Source organism: Solea senegalensis, linkage group LG10 (genome assembly GCF_019176455.1).
Source record: "Solea senegalensis isolate Sse05_10M linkage group LG10, IFAPA_SoseM_1, whole genome shotgun sequence".
Taxonomy (NCBI): Eukaryota; Metazoa; Chordata; class Actinopteri; order Pleuronectiformes; family Soleidae; genus Solea; species Solea senegalensis.
Genome location: NC_058030.1, coordinates 4,346,136 through 4,364,971, shown reverse-complemented (window position 1 = coordinate 4,364,971; position 18,836 = coordinate 4,346,136). Strand labels below are relative to the sequence as shown.

Sequence of the window (18,836 nt, the reverse complement as noted above, 5' to 3'; positions counted from 1 at the left end):
AAAGGAGCATTAAATAAGACATGTAGTGAGACAGGGCCACATTCTTCACCACCCTGGCGCCCACAGCCTTACAGGCTACACAATGTGGTTAGACTTTATCATAGTGTCACAGTCTGGTAATCGTCCTTAATTAGTGATGTTATCTGAACAGTCGTACTTCTCAAAACAGCAGTAAAATGAATCACAAACACAAAACAAGCCCTGGTTATCAACACCATCGACAGACAGCCTGTCACTTTCTTAAAGGGCAACACATCTTAGTGAGTCACACACAGCTCACCACGGCTCATTTGGAATTCCATGAGAGTCACACAGAGGTGAACATGAAAACTGACATACTTTTTTTATGACACACAGCATTGTTTTTCAGATGCTGAAATCAGCCGATTTTAATATCAGCAAACAACATGTAGACACATCGGATTGTAGCCAGTGGTAAATGTACACCTGTAGTCCCTTGGCAGGTTGTGATCTTGATTCTAAATCAGTGATACAGTGATAGACATATCTAATCAGCTATAGGCTCGCTGTACACTGCCTTGAGCTAATTCAAAGCATTTGACCTTAATGGGTCTGTTGGCTTTGCACATACAGTGCAGTAGTTTAGTAAAGTGAAAAAGAATTCCTCCCATTTGTCAAATCTCTGGCATGGCACGCTGAAGAACTTCAGCAGTGCGTGACAGACACACACAAACACACACCCTGCAGGCTGCAGATGACTGTAGTGTGTAGAAAATAAAAGCGTGTGTCTATTTCAGTCGACGCCAGTCCAGTAATAGCACAGGCGGTGAGGAGGAGGGCTGGACATAAGTTCTAATTGCAGCCTTGTCAATTGCAGCTCTCGCTTTCTACTTGTAGAAGCATGCACGCACACACACACACACACACACACTCTCTATCGCACACAAAACTAACCACCCGCATATAGACACACACACACACACACACAGCGGGGGTTTGCTGGCAGGGATGCCTGTATCAGTTTTCAACAGCCTAGTAATAGATGCCTTGTGACTGACACACACACACAAAACAACAGTATGATTTTATAATCTTTGTATCGTAATGCTGTCTCTCCTGTCCCTGATCTTACCAATGAGTTTTAATACCATAAATATTTCTCTTCCTTTCATTTCAGTCCACAGTCTAAACTGCGATTAGCTGATGATAGAATTTCTTTTAAAAAAAGAAAGAAAAAAAGAGTAACATTAGCAATCGCTCGTAGAGGATCTGAGAAGACAGTTCATGTGGAATTCTTGAACACCACTACTTGTAGCTGTTGAGCACATGTTTGACCAAAAACAATAGAAATCGTGACAGCAAAAAACCAGAAAGCTATCATGCCTTTTCTAGCTTCTCACCAATGAAAACAGACTTGAAACATGTTGTATGCATCAACATGCATATGACTCATGCCAGACTAATATTAATCCTGGCCTTATCGCTTTCCTTGTCTGAAGCCATTGTAGCCAAAGAATTCATATGTGTTCAAATGGGTTCACACACAGTAAGCAGCCCTATTTAAACATAGCATATTTATACGTTAACATTTTCATTGTCCTTGTGAACTTTTAACTGGTCATCGCAGTGTCAGGTGGAATTCCCCTTTCCAATCACCTTTGCTGTCCTGCTCTGTAGATGATCATTATTTTTGGGCGCACAACTTCCTGTGGATGTCCCTGTTTTTCACCTTTTGCCTCATCAGACGGGCAGGTTCTTCCTCCATCCTGCTTCCTCCAGCTCTTCACTTCCTGTTCCGCCACTTTTTCTGCCTTTTTTCCCACAACTACTATGTCACATTTGTCCCACCACTACCTTCTGAATGGAAACAGACCCCTCCCCTGAGGGTTACAAGTCAGAGTATAGGAGCAGCTGCTCATAGATTTGTCAGTCTTGCTCAAGGACACATCAGTTAACTTGTCACCGCATTGTTTGGTATGCAAAAGAACATGTTTTACCTCTCTGGGTATATTTTGTAGTCTCTGGAAAACCTAAGTAGTAAGTATTCTATGTTCCATAGCTGGCAGTTGTTTTTACCATGAAGAATGTAATAGCCTTTGCACATCAACAGCATCGTGAATAAACGGCATGAAATTGTAAATAATTTCATGCTGTATGTGAATTTCGACACACCCTAGTCATTCACATAAAGTACGGCACAGCTAAGTAAATCAATTTTAAAGACCAGAAATGTAATTGTGTCATAGAAAGAAACCAGTAACGTCAGCATCTAGCAATGATGAGCTGGTGCTCATTTTACTTTTTATAAAAAAAAGGGAAAAAAGAATTGCCTGGTGACAGCCAACACTGAAGAAAAGAAGAGAGTAGTCTACCACTTCATCGCCTTAAGACAAACTTAAGGATGTTTGTCAGACAGAAGATTTAAGGGAGGTGCTGTTTATTGAAAACAGTCCTAGCTGCGCATATTTGCTTATTTTATTATTTTTTTCAACAACATCCATTCTTACTGCTTGATGTGTTCCTGTCAGAAGCAAAGCTTTAAAATAAAACAACAAAAACAAAAATGCACAACTAAATTCTCTCACCGTGAAGGATCCCATTGACTGGATACAGGTTCAAAAGATATTATTAACATGTACAAAGACCCTTAGGCTGTAAGAATGAGATTGTAATGTGCTCTCGCCTGTGTGCTCCTGTCTCAGGTGATCAATGTGGATGGCAGTAACAGACAGACTCTGCTGGAGGACAAGCTGCCTCACATCTTTGGCTTCACTCTGCTGGGTGATTACATCTACTGGACTGACTGGCAGAGACGCAGCATTGAGAGGGTCCACAAAGGCACAGCGGTACGAGAGATCATCATTGATCAGCTGCCAGACTTAATGGGGCTGAAGGCCACTAAAGTGACCGAGACACACGGTAAGGAGGGCAGGTTTTCAGGTGATTTATGAACCACAGTATAAAGCACATCTGAGCAAACAAGTCAGATAATATAAATAATGACCCTTCTTATTGTGTCCAGGTACAAATGGCTGTGCGGTGGATAATGGTGGGTGCAGCCACTTGTGTTTCTGGCGTCGACAGACCGTCAGCTGTGCCTGTCCCATGGGCATGGAGCTGCTCTCTGACCTGCAGACCTGTGTGGTACCTGAAGCTTTCCTGCTGTTCACCAACAGGTACCTGTTTACCGATGAAACTCATAGTCAATCCAAACACTTAAAGTACATTTGTTGATTGTCCCTAATCAGGCTACTACATCTTCATGGGGTTTAGTATTTCTCACTTGTTTCAGTCTTGAGTCTTATGATATGCCACATTCTTATAAGTTTCTTATAAAACTCTAAAGAAGATTACCAGTTTAATGGATGTCACCAGAAGTTAGTATTTGTACCAATATGAGTTGAATTATGTCATTTTACAAGGTTTTCTAGAAATCAAATTGAACTATGTGATTGAAATCATACTTTTGTTTTGTTTTTAAATTTTTTATTTAATACATGATTTCATGTCCGTTTCATTTTCAGCATCAGCTAATATGTCCCGCTATTCAACTGTCAACAGGACAAAATTGGTGTTTAAATAAAGATAACATTTGCAAACATTTATGTTGCTAATAATCACTATTTTGTACTATTCTCAGGGACAACATCAGAAGTATATCTTTGGGTACAAACAGCAACGACGTGGCCATTCCTCTAACAGGAGTCAAAGAGGCCTCGGCTCTCGACTTTGATGTCTCTGAGAGAAGAATATACTGGACGGACATACAGGCCAAGGTGAGTCGGCTGCAGAGGCTGAACATGTTAAGATTAAATTGAAGTAGTGTCATATTAAATAAACAACAACATATGTGAAAGAAGAAGTCAAATAGTCAAATACATTGCTGGCATTTGAATGTTAATTTGTCCTCTCACTGTGCTCCCCTTTCTTCAGACAATCAGCAGAGCGTATATGAACGGCAGCTCAGTAGAACATGTCATAGAGTTTGGACTGGATTACCCAGAGGGCATGGCAGTTGACTGGATGGGTAGAAACATATACTGGGCTGATACGGGCACTAACCGCATCGAGGTGGCCAGGCTGGACGGCCAGTATCGACAGGTTCTGGTCTGTAAGGATCTTGAGAACCCGCGCTCACTGGACAACCCTCGCTCAATGGCACTGGACCCAGCTAATGGGTACGACTGCATTTATAAAATAGTTAATCATTTTGTATTTTGTTCAGTCAGTGAGTGTTCACATTTTATAACTGTTGCTGAAAAGTTTCTTGTGTATTTTAGATTAGTTATGTGTTGTGGCCTGTCATCCAATGGCTTAGAATAAAAATGGAGGCAAACTTATTTGCTGACCACTGATATACAACATATAAACTGTTCAGCTGTTTATGTTTTGGGAACAGGCCTGTGGAAGTGATTCATTGTCAGACACCTGTAATGTGCTGGAGATTTACGCCTTTCAAGCCCCTTAGTTAGTGTCAGTGACTTCATGTAGCGTGTCTCTTCACTCTGTCTGAGGCAATGAGAGTGTGGTGATGTCAGTGTGTTGGAATGTTGATACAACCGCCTCCTTTTCCTCATAACCTCCAGCTGAGAGAGAGAGATGATGCTATTAAAACCGTGTTTTTTAACAAGGCCGACAACTTCGCTGCTCATTCACAGCCAAAACACCCCGGAGTCACTCAGATCTGTCTCTCTCACTCTCTATGTATGCGTGTGTGTGTTTGTGTTTGTGTGAACATTAAATACCTGTGCCTGTGTGCCAAATTCTCACACTCACTTGTTGATGTCTTCATAATGTTATAGTCCAGAGCTGTCAACACAGTTGCCTGGAGGCGTCTGATGTCATTTTATGATCACATACTCATGCTCACACATTATTGAACAGAACTGACAAAGTGGAAGCAGATTCCCAGAGATGATACACTGAAAAATATATCATATGAGAAAACAGATTTCACCAAGAATGCCATATCTCTTTGGCCCGGGAACATGTCACATCTGCTGAAACAGTGGTTTTGTCTCCGCAGCTACATGTACTGGACAGAGTGGGGTGGCCGACCTCGTATAGCCAGAGCATATATGGATGGCAGCACCATCACGACCCTGGTGGATAAGGTGGGACGGGCCAATGGGCTGACCATTGACTATGTAGATCATCGACTCTACTGGACGGACTTGGACACATGCATGATCGAAAGCACCAACATGCAAGGTTTGGACACATCAGATTATTGACCTCCACACATACCTCCTTCATCTGCTGTGTTAGAATGACATGAATTAATAATGATGCTTTTCCATTATACTGTTCTAGCACTACATGTATAGGTATGAGGTCGTTTTTTATTACTTCATAGTACCTCGCCATGTGGGCGGGGTTGTCATAGCACAGCTACATTAAACTGCTGTGACATTGACAACCTCCTAACAGACCTTCCCATTTTGAGTGAGAATGTCATGCAGGAATGCCTGCACCTTGTCGACAGACCACGGCGTATTTTTGCTGACAACAGCCATGTGTGCTCACTGTAACAATTTTTGCCGTTTTTTAAAAGATGGCTGGACAATGGTGGCCGTCAATCTAGTAAAAAACGTCATTTTAGTATCGGCTGAGCTCTATTGGAACCAGAGCAGGTACCAAAAAAAAAGCACCAGGTACTATCCTCTAGTAGTGCTAGAACTTTAGAATGGAAAAGCCCCATTAGATCTTGACTCAAACTTGCTATGAAGTAAATCGAAAGTGTAATTGCCAATGTTTTTTTTTTTAAAGCTGGAAAAATAGTGACATATGGGTCAGAAGAAGTCACACTGTCAGGGCTGCGTGAACATGTTTAAGACGTTTTTGTGGGTAGATGATTGCGGATTAGTTTCTAATGTTATCTTGTCTTCTGCAGGCCTTCAGAGGGAGATCATAGTGGACGACCTCCCTCACCCCTTTGGTCTGACACAGTACCGAGATTTTATCTACTGGACTGACTTCAATCTGCGCAGCATTGAGCGGGCAGATAAACGCAGTGGACAAAACCGCACTGTTGTGCTGAAGGTATGGAACCTGTTCAACTTATGGGTCAAATTGTAGCAAACTCTTTTTTAAACAAAGTGTTTGAATGTTAATGCTACTAATTCCTACTCACTGAAGTGTGAAGTAGAGGAAACAATATGTTTTTTACATTGTCTGACATTATAGTGATAAAGATTGGTGGAGATTGTGCACTATTAATGTTGCATCACTGCGTCCTCAGGGCCAGTTGGAGCTGATGCTGGACATCCTGGTGTTCCACTCCTCCCGCCAGGATGGTACTAACGAATGCTCCCATAATAACGGCAACTGTGCCCACCTCTGCCTGGCCACGCCTGCTGGTGCCCAGTGCCGCTGTGCCTCCCATTACACCCTGAACCCCGATGGACGAAACTGTAGCTGTAAGTGGAGAGGACTGCGAGTATGGTTGGGAGTGGAAAACATCTGGTCTGAATGCCAGGATTGACTTACACAGTGTCATAAAATGCTCTATTACACAGCAACAGTACCACACAACATTATCATACTCACCACTATTCTTATATAGTGAAACAATGTTAGGTGGTCACTGCACTTGTAACAACTAAATAGCTTCTAAAATATTCTACACAATCTATAGAATAGCCTGGTTTTGTATTGGAAACAAAAAGACTTGATTTTTTTCTTGGTTACTTTAAAGATTTAAAGTGTTTTTTCTGGAGGCCAGAGTTCCTCACAGAGTACCTCTGTTGCTTTGGAAAATGAGTCATATTTCCAAAAAGTTAAGAATGTAGTGTTTGTGTGTGCTGAGGTTTAACATTATGTCCCTGTACGTTTGTCTTTGTATTTCACAATATGCACCAAGTAATTTCAAGCCTTTCTATTGCCAGAGAGAACGCTGTGTTCACCCTATGTGCTCACTCCTCTTCATTCTATCCTCCCATCTCTCTCCCTCTCTCTTTCTCTCTCTCTTTGCCTTTCTGTCTGCAGCTCCCTCTAGTTTCCTACTCTTCAGTCAAAAGGCCAGTATCAGCAGGATGGTTCTGGGAGAGCAGAGTCCTGATATAATTCTGCCCATCCATGTCCTGAGAAACGTCCGAGCCGTCAGCTACGACCCGTTAGACCGGCTTGTCTACTGGCTGGACGGACGACAGAACATTCGCAGGGCCAGAGACGATGGAGCCATGGTAAAACATCATCTTAAATTTTGTTTTTAGGTAGCCCTCTGCCCCTGAGAACACACACACACTAGCGCCTCCCTGTGGTTAGTAATGTGAACTGCCATCTCCCTTGACAATCGGTCATCTCTGTTGACAAAACTCACCTCCAACAATGTAATGTGTAAATATTCATATTTCTGTTCAAATTTTGTAAAAAAAAAATAAAAGCCCTCTCCTTATATGACTTTGTAAAACTGATAAATTTTTGATAAATACTTTTTATTTGTAACTGAGATCTGTCTTAATGTCAGTGATTCCACCTCACTTGATCTTCACTACAGCTTTTTTTTTTTTGGTTGTGGTTTTGGCTTTAGAACATTGAACAGTTTAAACACATCAGCTTATGATACTAGCAGATACTAGCTGCTCTCATACTAGAAATCAAAAAAGGCTAACACTGTAGGAACCTCATGGCTCAATGAGTTTGTGGAAGAGCAGAGTTTGTATAGATTGTATAAAACTTTACTGACTCTCAGATCGCAAAATTTCATACCATGCTCTGCTACCACTGACTCAGATCACTATTAGACTTGAGAATCTAATGCCGGCTATGTTTGTCTCAGTCCATGATAGTGAGCAGCACTTCTCAGGCAGTGGACAGCCAGCTTCAGCTTCACGACCTGAGCCTGGACCCCTACAGCCGCCACATATACTGGACCTGTGAGACAACAAACACTATAAATGTCCAGAGGATGGACGGACACACCGTGGGTGTGGTCCTGAAGGATGACACTGACAAGCCCCGGGCCCTTGTGGTCAGTGCTGAGAAAGGGTGAGCTAATTTTTATTATTTGGGTTCCTAGAAATTTCATATTTGCTGTGTCCTGCACAATATGAATGCCTCTGTGTCCCACTCTGCAGGTACATGTATTTCACTACAGTGCAGGAGCGCTCGGCTAAAATCGAAGGTGCCAGTTTGGACGGGACAGAAAGAGAATCTCTGTTCACCACCGGTCTGATCAGACCCGTCGCACTGGCTCTGGACAATAAATTGGGAAAACTGTTCTGGGTTGACGCTGACCTTAAACGCATAGAGAGCAGTGATCTGACAGGTGAGTTACACAAACACGGTTAAACCACTGTTAAACTAGTGCTTCGGATATTCCTGTAATGATTTTATAACACTTTGAAGTAGAGCTGCAGCAGTTTACCAACAAATTAGTTACTAAATAAGTCACCATCTAATCTGATAATTGGTCGAAGTGTTTTGTTTTTTTTTAATAATAATATGAAGTTCCTTTGCTCTGCTCCAACAGTAATTTAGAAATTATTTAGAGGAAGTTGTCATGATGACGTTTAGGAGACACTGATTAGATTAGGCATCTCCTGTTACATCTACAACACCCAGGGAAAAGAGGTGACAAGAATAAGAAAATAAAGTGTTTAAAATTACAATAACATGCTGTGTTATACAATCCTGCACATACAGTACTGGACATGATAAAAGGAAATGTTCACTGAGACTGAAATCATTATGTTGCAACAAACACAGTGTAGGAAAGAGTGTCTGTTTTAGCACAATGTAGCTATAATCGAGAAAGACCAGGCTAGCGGTAAGAAAGGAACACCAGACTCTTATGAAAAGTGTAACACGACACCATTCCATCTTTTCCAGGAGCCAATCGCATTGTCCTCCAGGATTCCAACATTTTACAGCCAATGGGCCTGACAGTTCTGGGAGATCATCTGTACTGGATTGACCGGCAGCAGCAGATGATAGAGATGGTGGACAAGCTGACAGGAGACGGACGGACGCGCATACAGGGAAGGATATCATACCTGACCTCCATTCACGCTGTAGAAGAGATGGACCCACAGGAGTTTGGTACGGACCACTGTTGCTCTCCTATATGTCCTGAGTAGCTCACTGCAGCAGGAGTCATTGTAGTAATGTCCTTTTCTTCTCCCCAGCCTCCCATCCCTGTTCCCGAGACAACGGCGGCTGTTCTCATATCTGCATCGCAAAGGGTGACGGTACACCTCGCTGCTCCTGTCCGATGCACCTGGTGTTACTGCAGGACCTGCTGCGCTGTGGAGGTGAACAACTTACTACACGTCACATTGAGGGTTGCGGTGCTGTCTAAACAAAATGCACAGATTTTTGGTCTGACTTTACCCGAACAGTCACACACTGAAGACTCTGGTCTCATGTACATTAAATGCCCCCTGTTTGTATTTTTCTCTACCTCACTGAAAACAACCGTCTTTGTCTCTCCCAGAGCCTCCCACCTGCTCCACAGAGCAGTTCACCTGCTCCACTGGTGAGATCGACTGTATTCCTATGGCGTGGCGTTGTGACCGCTTCCCTGAATGCGAAGATGGCAGTGACGAGGAGAACTGCCCCGTCTGCTCAGCCTTCCAGTTCCAGTGCGACAAAGGAGGCTGCATCGACGCTCAGAGGCGCTGCAACGGCGAGCCAGACTGTGCCGACAACTCTGATGAGCAGGACTGTGAAAGTAGGTTGACGCCTAAAAGAGTGTGGCTGTTAGTACCACATCACTGGTTTTACATGGCCAACACATAAGTTTATATAATAACAGTTCTTAGTTATATTTTGTGAAATGGAAAAGTTAAGTCCTGTAGAAAACCCTGAGAAAAGAACAGACTGACATTTAGGCAAAATGAGTAAAAACAATAATAATACAACAATGAAAGTTTAAAATGATGATAAAAGCACAAAGTTTTTTTTAATTATTCTATTTAAATACTAGATTATTAACTGCTACTGTAATTTGTAACTTAAGAAATGCTTTAATTCTTAAGAGAGTTGTGAAAAGCACAAAAAAAAACACTCCACAGCTCAGTACGGTCAATAAAAGTATTCATGCTGCCAGTGGTGGGAAGTATTCAGCTTCTTTATGAGAATAATTGTTTACTACTATTTATTATGCAGTGCAATGAAGAAGTAGTCACAGTGGGTTGATAGTAGTGAATATCCACTATTAGGATTTGGTAACTGCAATAATATTTTTTGTAATTTTTTTTGGGATAGTTACTACAATAAATATTGTGTGTCAGAAAACTATGAATTAAAAATATTGGTAAAAGCAGCAAAGTAGAGTGTGTGTTATTTTTAGTGTGTTGTATTTGATGTTTGTGTGTGTTTTCCCTCTGCTCCAGCCATCTGCCCTCCTAACCAGTTCCGCTGCGGCGACAACCAGTGTATCACGAAGAAACAACAGTGTGACAACTACTCTGACTGTCCAGACGGATCGGATGAGCTTGCCTGTGGTAAACACACTGAAATACAATATACACTATATTGTAAACTCATGTGTATTACGTCATCTTTTATTTGACATTGCATCTTTTGTATTTTCCTTTTGCAGAATATGTGTCCCCTCCATCCAGTGGCATCCCAAACACAGGGACCAACACCATAGTTCCAGTCATTGCCATCATCCTGCTGGTCTTTCTGATCGGTGGAGCTTATTTCATTTGCCAACGTGTGGTGTGTCGGCGCTACAAGGGCCCCAGTGGGACGTTTCCTCACGAGTATATTAGCGGTACACCCCATGTACCGCTAAACTTCATTGCCCCCAGTAGCTCGCAGCACGGCACCTTCCAAGGTAAGATCAGGAAACACTGCAGCAATGGCAGGATAACATGTATTAGTGGCTCTAATGCTGTAACTGAATTTTCCATCATTCATTGTGCTCCATTGATGAAATGTGTGAAATGCTGTGTGCAGGGATTTCCTGTGGGAAGTCCATAATGAGCTCAGTCAGCCTGATGGGCAGCAGCAGCAGCGGAGCTCCACTCTATGACAGGAACCATGTGACGGGAGCTTCATCCAGCAGCTCGTCATCTACCAAGGGAGCCTTCTACCCCCAGGTACACACATGCACACACACAGACACACACAGATACACACACACACACATCTCAGCAGTCAACTAACACACAGCTCTTTTGTTTGCAGATCCTGAACCCTCCTCCGTCCCCAGCCACTGACCACTCTCTCTACAACACAGAGATCTTCTACTCCTCCAACAGTCCATCCACCACCAGATCATACAGGTACTCACAACCACAGACATGGTCCCTGTCCACCTGACCTGTAAACAAGCAGCTGTATATACTGGCTCAAGTATAATTACATTTTTTGATATCTTTTTTTCTTGTCCTCTAGTTATTTACCTTTAATTCTCCCCCACTCGCTAGTTACAACATCATGTTGTTCAAGTGGATTTTAAGTCTACTCCGGTGGGACCTTAAAGACCCGATTATGTCAGATAAAATATTTGTTACAAAAATGCAGGGGGCCTGCATGTGACACTTCTGTATGACCAGATTTTTTAGACCAGCACAAAATAAGTCACTTTTGGGCGCTTCTTTGTGTATTCGGTCATACTCCAACCTCACTTTACTAGCACAATGTTGCCTCCATTTGTCTAAAAAACTGTGTGCAGTGTGGAAATGTTGCCAGATGGCATAAGATCAAAACAGTGCTGTACTGAGAAACTGTGCGGCACTGATAGGCTTAATCAACATTACGTGATCCCATTTGACAACATTTTGAATTTAAAAGTTATCGCTTTAAAAACACCACAAATGTTTAATTAAATAGTTTCCAGAATCAGCAATTCAAACAAAGAGTCAAATAGAAGGTAATAGTTTGTTTAGTAAGGACTATTTTCAGCAGCAGATAGAAACTAACTTAACCTGAACTTAACTAACCCTGTGCCCTCCTCCATCAGACCCTACCACCCAGTCCGCGGTGCAGCACCGCCCACTACACCCTGCAGCACCGACGTCTGTGACAGCGACTACACGCCCCACCACCTCCCTGCCGGTGTGGCATCGTCAGCCGGCCGCTGGAAGGCTGTGAGCCACAGCAGCCACGGCAAACAGAACAAGTACTACATGGACCTGAACTCTGACTCTGACCCCTACCCTCCACCCCCAACTCCCCGTTCCCAGTACCTGTCAGCTGAGGAGAGCTGTCCCCCATCCCCCTCCACAGAGCGCTCCTACTTCCACCTGTGTCCCCCTCCTCCCTCACCCTGCACCGACTCCTCGTGACCCTCCAACAGCCCGAGAGCCCTGTGAAAAAGGAAAGGACAAAGCACGCTTGCCTCCCACAGAACTGGCCTTGTCATGGCCACGATACCAGGGAAAGAACTTGTGCCAACCTCACACATGCTGCTTTAGATCAACTGCTTTGGCTCAAGTGCCTTCTTCAAGGTTCCTATTTCCCACTTTGGCCGTGTCATCATTCCAGTCATCCTGAAGCTCTCAGGGTGACCATCATCTGATCAGCATATGTGTCCTGCTCTAACGAACAGTGAGTCACTTGTGGCAGGGAGCAGGATTGAGTCCCATCCTTTCATTCTTTCTTACTTCATTTCTGTTGGACACAAAACGAAGAAGAGTTCTTTTGGCGGGTCACAAAATGTGAGTCTAAGTCCTGACCTCCGGTGCACTCGCAGACTGTGAGAGTCACCAGTGCCACAAGTTACTATTTAGACTGAAACCAAGGAAATGGACAACCTGTCAATCCACCCACCACCCACAGTTTCCTCCCATTTGTCTGCTCCTTCATCGCAGCGTCCTTGTAGGTCAAGCTGCAGCAGGACTGTATATAGTGTTTAAAAATAATATGAACAAAAAAAAGAATTAATCAGAGAGGAATTATTTTGCTATTTTATTCATGCTGGCTGATCGACCACACCACAGAAAAAAGAAGAAAAAAAAACAGGACAGATGAAATGTGTGATGGGTGCACAATTGATGAATGAATGAGTGTGTGATGTTGTATGAGAGAGACTTTGAGAGAGTTTGCCTTATTGTACGAAATTTGATCAATTCGTAGATGACGGCTGAATGAATGTGTAGAATTTTGAATGAATGAGTGATCACTTCAACAGTAATGTGGGCATTGTACTGGGACATTGTGGTGGAGGAGCTGCACTGAAAAGCTTCCAATTTACCCATCAATTATGATCCAAACCTCGACTTTATGGTCACATGCTTTGGATAGTGACCAAAAGAATGACATCACAGTTTGAAGTGGCTGAAATGAGTTCCCTCATCACACTGCTTCAACAACTGATGGTGGACTGAGTGCTGGATGCAGCATTTAGAATTTACCTGAGCCGTGTCCATCATGACCAACTGTGTAGCAGTAGTGCTATTGTTGCTTCAGTTATAGTGATGTGGGTGCACTTTGTCCAGCAATGGAGAGAAAAACTTTGTCCAAGAGCTCGGTTTGGATGGTGCACTACTTCAATGCATAAATATGATTTGATTGACTTGCACCTATGCTACAACTTGAAAAAATCAACGTCTGCCACACACAGCGCAAGCAAATCAATGCAAAAGAGGATCCACAATGCAGTTTGGCAACACGTGACACTGCCCCATTCAAAGTGAACCAGCAGTGTCTCAGTGAAAGTCTCTCTGATTTAGGGTAAGGAAGTCAGGAATATGGAAAGAGCTCGGAGTTAGATTTGCTGAGGTCGTTAGGGCATAATGATCTGGGTGAGGTCTTATGATCAAGTCCATTTTTTTGGAGGAGACCTCAGTGTAGTTCCAGAAGGAAGATCCCCTGGAAATCCCTGCTTAGCATGCTGCCTCCAAGACCCAGTCCCTTACAAGCAGAAGAAAATGAATGAATGAATAAATGAGTGGATGAACGAGTGGATGGATGGAGCAGGGCCAAGATCAAAGTGTGAAATCTTTTGAACATTACTTTTAAATTGTGTCCCTCATCATTTCATACTGGAAAAGACACATTTTGCCATCAGTCCCGTCTTTGTCCCAATGAAATGACTGCATGACAACAACAGCATACCAAAATGTCAACATGTAAAGCTATTGTACATATTATGTGTAATGAAGTCAGTGAGTGAATGAGCTGTGACACGTGGATGCTTTGCATTGTGAATCTGAACCTCTTCCATTCTCCTTTTTCTTTACTCTCATCATACCGTTTACCAAAAGTATGTTTGCTGCTATTGTGTACATACTATGTTAGTTACTATGATGTGTAATTACACAGAAAGCCCAAAATTACCACTCTCATACTGTCGTTAGATCATTAAGCTATTTTACTGTTAATAACAAATTATTCTTATAGCAAATTCGCTTATTTGTATTTGTGTGTAGCTGATTGTGTATGTTTCTGTGTCAGTCACCATGTTTGGTTTGAAGGAGTCTTTTTTTATTATTATTTCTTTTCTTTTTTGCTAGAAATAGAAAAAGTGGAAAGTTGACAAGAGTTCCAGCTGAGACATTTAACTGAGTGGTTCCAGATAAGGTTCCAGTGAGCTGCAGATCAATCGTCCTCATCTCTGCGACTTTTCATTATCTCCACATGATGAATTGCAAAGGCAAAGAATTTCAGACCCCCGCCTCTCCTCTGTTTAGACGCCTGGTAAGGAGCCTGGTTAGGTGAGAGTCGCGCACCATCACTATCGTGGACATGACTAGTGAAGTTAAAATTTCAAATTAGAATCACTTTTGAACTTTGCTGCGCTTTGTAACAAAGAAATGTGAACAACTGCACCCACTTCCTGGGTCGTCACTGTCCCCAGATGTTCTTTACTTGCTCCTTTGGAAATGAGCACTAAACACGCTGTTCTAGTTTGAACGCTCCCCTTTTCAGACATTTAAAAACACTTATCACCCACCAGTGTGCCTTCCTTTGTACCGCACGAACATTAGGAATCTTTTACCGTTTACTCTTGAGAAGAAACGTCTTCTTAAAACGCACTTATGTAGTTCTACGCTGGAAGATTCTGATTACGCACATCGCATGTTAGGATAGTAGTGCATTCCAGTTGAAATCAAAACAGGAAATGACATCACATTCGAGTTTGGTTCACTGCTTTTTCCACAGAACTTCACGTCTCAGAGAACACAATGTTTTATTTTATACATTACGTGTGCCAGTTGGACAGTACTATATGTACATCTAATTAAAGTAGACACAAAAGAGTTGATGAATAGAATTTCAGAGATTGTTCTGATTGTAATTTACAATTTATAACCAGGAAATTCTGACCTCAGATTACAACTGGAAGGCACTATAATTCATGACTAACAGTAACAGCTGGTTCGCTGATGACTACGTGTTAATCCCTACTCTTCATCTCACTCTTTCAAGAAAATCAATATCACCAGCCAGCCTGCTGTTTTTTTCAAATCTGTTCAAAGGTGGAGTGTACTGACCAGCCACTAGGGGGCGTCATGAGGCTTTACTTTTAGTCTTTTTCTTCATCCTGTTGGTGTTGTGGTGCAGCAGTTGGTTGCCACCTCTGAGGCCTGTGCACATTGAAGCTCCTCAGTAGTTTTCTTCATGTCCGATCGTGATGGAGTCGTGTTCTTTTGGATGTAGTTGTGTTTAGCCTGCTGCTGCTGCTGCTGCTCCAGCACTTATTAGCAAATATCAGCAAATATCAACAGAGGCCCTAGCAGCATACGCGGGAAGACATTTTATGCACTTGAAAACAAATGTTCCGAGGTTTAGAACAGAACACACCAGGCTTGCTTTAAACTGTTGCTTCAGACACAGGGACATTTTATACTATTTTAATAGCACAATTTCTTTTGCTGATCATGTCCTCTGATCACTGAGCTGAGGCCAGTGTAGCCATGAGTCTCCTGGGAAACTCTCCCAGCACTTCTGGAGGTGGGAAATCTTTGGAACGTGTGGTGCACTTTGTCGCTGTCGCCTGATAAATTTGACAGCTGACACCTGGTGACTGGCTGCAGGTGGATTATTTTCTTTTCTCTTTTCCAGATAACAGAAGTGAAGTAGTGTCTGTCTGTGTGTGTGTCAGTGGGAACTCTGAGCTGCACACCTCTTCTTTTTTTTTCTTTTTTTTTTTTACTAAGATTTAAACCACTGTGTCAGTGAAACTCCGACAAACCTTCTGTTTTTGTTGTCTCAGCTAAAATGCTTTGTGTAATTTACACTTGTGATAATTTTTGTATCAAAAGCATTTTTATATAATAAAGGTTCTATTTTAAGGAATGTTGTGTCTCTATTAGGGAAGGTAATTTCTGAGACTTCCCTACGAGTTACCCCCACGCCTCAGGTTGGCCTGCAGAGCTTTCTGGAAGAACGAGTTGAGGTCTATAATCCAACCACTCACCAAGGATGAAGCCTGAACCTTAGGTTCTCCTTTCATTCCTTATTCCTTAACGTAAAGTTCACTGCTGTCTCGCTTTACTAGCATGTCAGAGAAAGTTGACATGGTTTGAATGTAAAGGACGTTTGTTTATATTCAAATGTTACACACTACAGCTTTAATTATCCAAGTTCTAAGATTTAGAGCAATAATTGCAGTGAAAATGTATCCTCTATTATCAACGACACCCGCTTAAACTAAAACTTAACTACAGGCCCTGCAATCTAAACAACACAAAGACTATTTTTTATTTTAAAGCAAGTATACACCTAAAGAAATATACTTAAGTCCGGTAAATTGTCACCCTGTCACCAGTTACTTCCTTTTCTTTGCAACATAGGATTCCAAAATAAATGTATGTTTTATAAACATTCTAAATAATCCACATCCTCTCCTTTTTTAAAAAAAGTATTTTTGCTCCATAATTAAATATTTTTATTAGTTTCTGAAAGATTCAGTAATGCCAAAGAAAGAAAATCCAGTATCCATTTCAAATATCGCTTCCATAAAGAAGCACATGATAGTAAAAGACACACAGCTGACTCCAATTGCTTTAAATGAAAGTGACATTAATCTGATTAAGCATTTTCTTGGAGGACCAAAGACCAATATTGGTTAAACATTTGTAGTGGATCAAATAAACAGGGTGTCATAAAACATGCAAATGAATACAGACTCACCTATGAGCTCAGGTGACAGTAACTCAGAATTAAGAACGAAAGAAGTTAAGGTGTATCATATGTACATACACCAGGAAAAGCATGGGCTCGTCCGGGATTTGAACCCGGGACCTCTCGCACCCAAAGCGAGAATCATACCCCTAGACCAACGAGCCGCTTGTAGAAAGAGAGAATTGTAATGTTTTTAAATGTTGACGTGGCATCCGTGACAGCGTCTTCGTGGTGTTGTGTTGCCATCTATCGGTGGTTCAATAGAAATGCAGGGTCGCTCGAAGGATAAATCTCAACACAAGTGTAGAACAGTGATTTCAATGGAGATATTGCGGGAGGAACCTCAGGCTGGGAATTCATCAAAACATACTCAGCCACTTTATTAGGTACACATACACACATATTATGTAAGTGTCAGGGTGGTACATGGTGTGGTCTTCTGCTGCTGTAGCTCATTTCATGAAGTCTGATGTGGATGCATTCAGCTCCTGCATACCTTGGTTGTAATAAGTGGTTATTTGAGTTACTGTGGCTATTTTATAATGTGTTAACCAGTGTGGTCATTCTTCTCTGACCTCTTTCACCCTGGGAACTGCAGCTCACTGGATATTCTCTTTGTGCTCCTACAGATGGATGTGCATGACTAGTCAAATAGTTTCTGTATTTCTGAAAACAGCCTGTCACCAACAACCACCTTACAATGAATCACTTAAATCACATTTCTTCCCCCTTTTGATGCTTGATTTGTTGAAATTCATTTTGACCAGTGCTGCATGCCTAGAAGCATTGACTGCTTAGATACATTAAGTTTGGACATGTGTACTGAATAAAATGGTCATCAGTATATTATTTGTGCTGGAGGGAAAAGCATATGAATTAAAACACAATCCGTCACAGCATTTTATAAGCTATTATAGCTCAGACCTTGTACTATTTATGCCTGTGATTTTCCGACTCTGACCCGACACGATGTTTGAAGTCATACACGATGATTGCACAGTTCAGAAGATTAAAATGTGACCACACCAAGGTTATTATCAAGAAAATGAAAACTAAACTTATCTGAATTAAAATTAAAACTAGATTTAAAAAAACAAATAAACATAACTAACTGAAACTGAATTGCGTGTGTACAAAAACAATCTAAAACTAACTGAACTTGTAGTGGAACTGCGCTTTGTTTTTCGTCTTTGTAAATTAACTTTATACATAATCCTTTTGGGTTCAAATTAAGTGTATTTATGTTTTTTCTCTGTGGGCAATTTTGAAAGGTTGTATTTTCATTCATAATAAAATGTTTTCAATTGGTTTTTGTCTGCAATGTGGGACGCAAGGATATGCAAGGATACTCGATATGCATGCGCCATATTACAAAAACTCAAACTAACACTGGAACTAATAACAACCAAACTAAAACTAAGCATTTACAATAAAATAAAAACTAGCAAACCTTAAACTAATTAAAACAAACTCATTTTAAAAAGTCAAAACTAATGAAACAATTGGACCACAATACTAATCTGAAATGCAGTCCCAGTTTCAGTTTCTGTGCACTGTATACCTGCTTCCTCAACAGCTTCACATCAGACCCATAGAGTAACATATGTCTGAAAAACTAGCCCTCTGGTATAATAAACCTTGCCTGATGCTTCTTCCCTCCCTGTTGAGCGCTGTGAAGCCTGATATCTGGCTTTTTTGACTCCTCCCAGACTTTCCCAGGCATTTGAACACTTGCTTCCATCTTGCTCTTCCCTCACCTCCAGGCGCCTGGCAGCATTCTGTGAGCGAGAGGGAATTTCCAACTGACACTTTGACTCTTTCTTCCTGGTGTCCAGCAGCACTTACACTTG

At 41.8% G+C, this 18,836-nt stretch overlaps 1 protein-coding gene and 1 non-coding gene across 2 annotated transcripts in view; one reads left to right on the top strand and one right to left on the bottom strand.

Annotated features, from left to right (window-relative positions):
• lrp5 (low density lipoprotein receptor-related protein 5) overlaps nucleotides 1–16,154 on the top strand; it is a 51,802-nt gene extending 35,648 nt beyond the window's left edge. The window contains exons 12-29 of the mRNA XM_044035866.1: nucleotides 2,664–2,880; nucleotides 2,984–3,137; nucleotides 3,602–3,737; nucleotides 3,895–4,139; nucleotides 4,988–5,172; nucleotides 5,855–6,003; nucleotides 6,203–6,380; nucleotides 6,949–7,145; nucleotides 7,742–7,950; nucleotides 8,040–8,230; nucleotides 8,794–9,003; nucleotides 9,090–9,215; nucleotides 9,398–9,634; nucleotides 10,299–10,409; nucleotides 10,508–10,747; nucleotides 10,870–11,012; nucleotides 11,101–11,198; nucleotides 11,879–16,154. Of these exons, the coding sequence (XP_043891801.1) occupies nucleotides 2,664–2,880; nucleotides 2,984–3,137; nucleotides 3,602–3,737; nucleotides 3,895–4,139; nucleotides 4,988–5,172; nucleotides 5,855–6,003; nucleotides 6,203–6,380; nucleotides 6,949–7,145; nucleotides 7,742–7,950; nucleotides 8,040–8,230; nucleotides 8,794–9,003; nucleotides 9,090–9,215; nucleotides 9,398–9,634; nucleotides 10,299–10,409; nucleotides 10,508–10,747; nucleotides 10,870–11,012; nucleotides 11,101–11,198; nucleotides 11,879–12,203 (3,351 nt within the window). The 3' untranslated portion in view covers nucleotides 12,204–16,154. The remainder of the gene's footprint in view (nucleotides 1–2,663; nucleotides 2,881–2,983; nucleotides 3,138–3,601; nucleotides 3,738–3,894; nucleotides 4,140–4,987; nucleotides 5,173–5,854; nucleotides 6,004–6,202; nucleotides 6,381–6,948; nucleotides 7,146–7,741; nucleotides 7,951–8,039; nucleotides 8,231–8,793; nucleotides 9,004–9,089; nucleotides 9,216–9,397; nucleotides 9,635–10,298; nucleotides 10,410–10,507; nucleotides 10,748–10,869; nucleotides 11,013–11,100; nucleotides 11,199–11,878) is intronic.
• A 924-nt stretch (nucleotides 16,155–17,078) lies between these two features.
• Nucleotides 17,079–17,150, bottom strand: trnap-ugg. The gene has a single exon. It is a non-coding gene; the product is annotated as a tRNA-Pro (tRNA).
• Nucleotides 17,151–18,836: the final 1,686 nt, after the last annotated feature.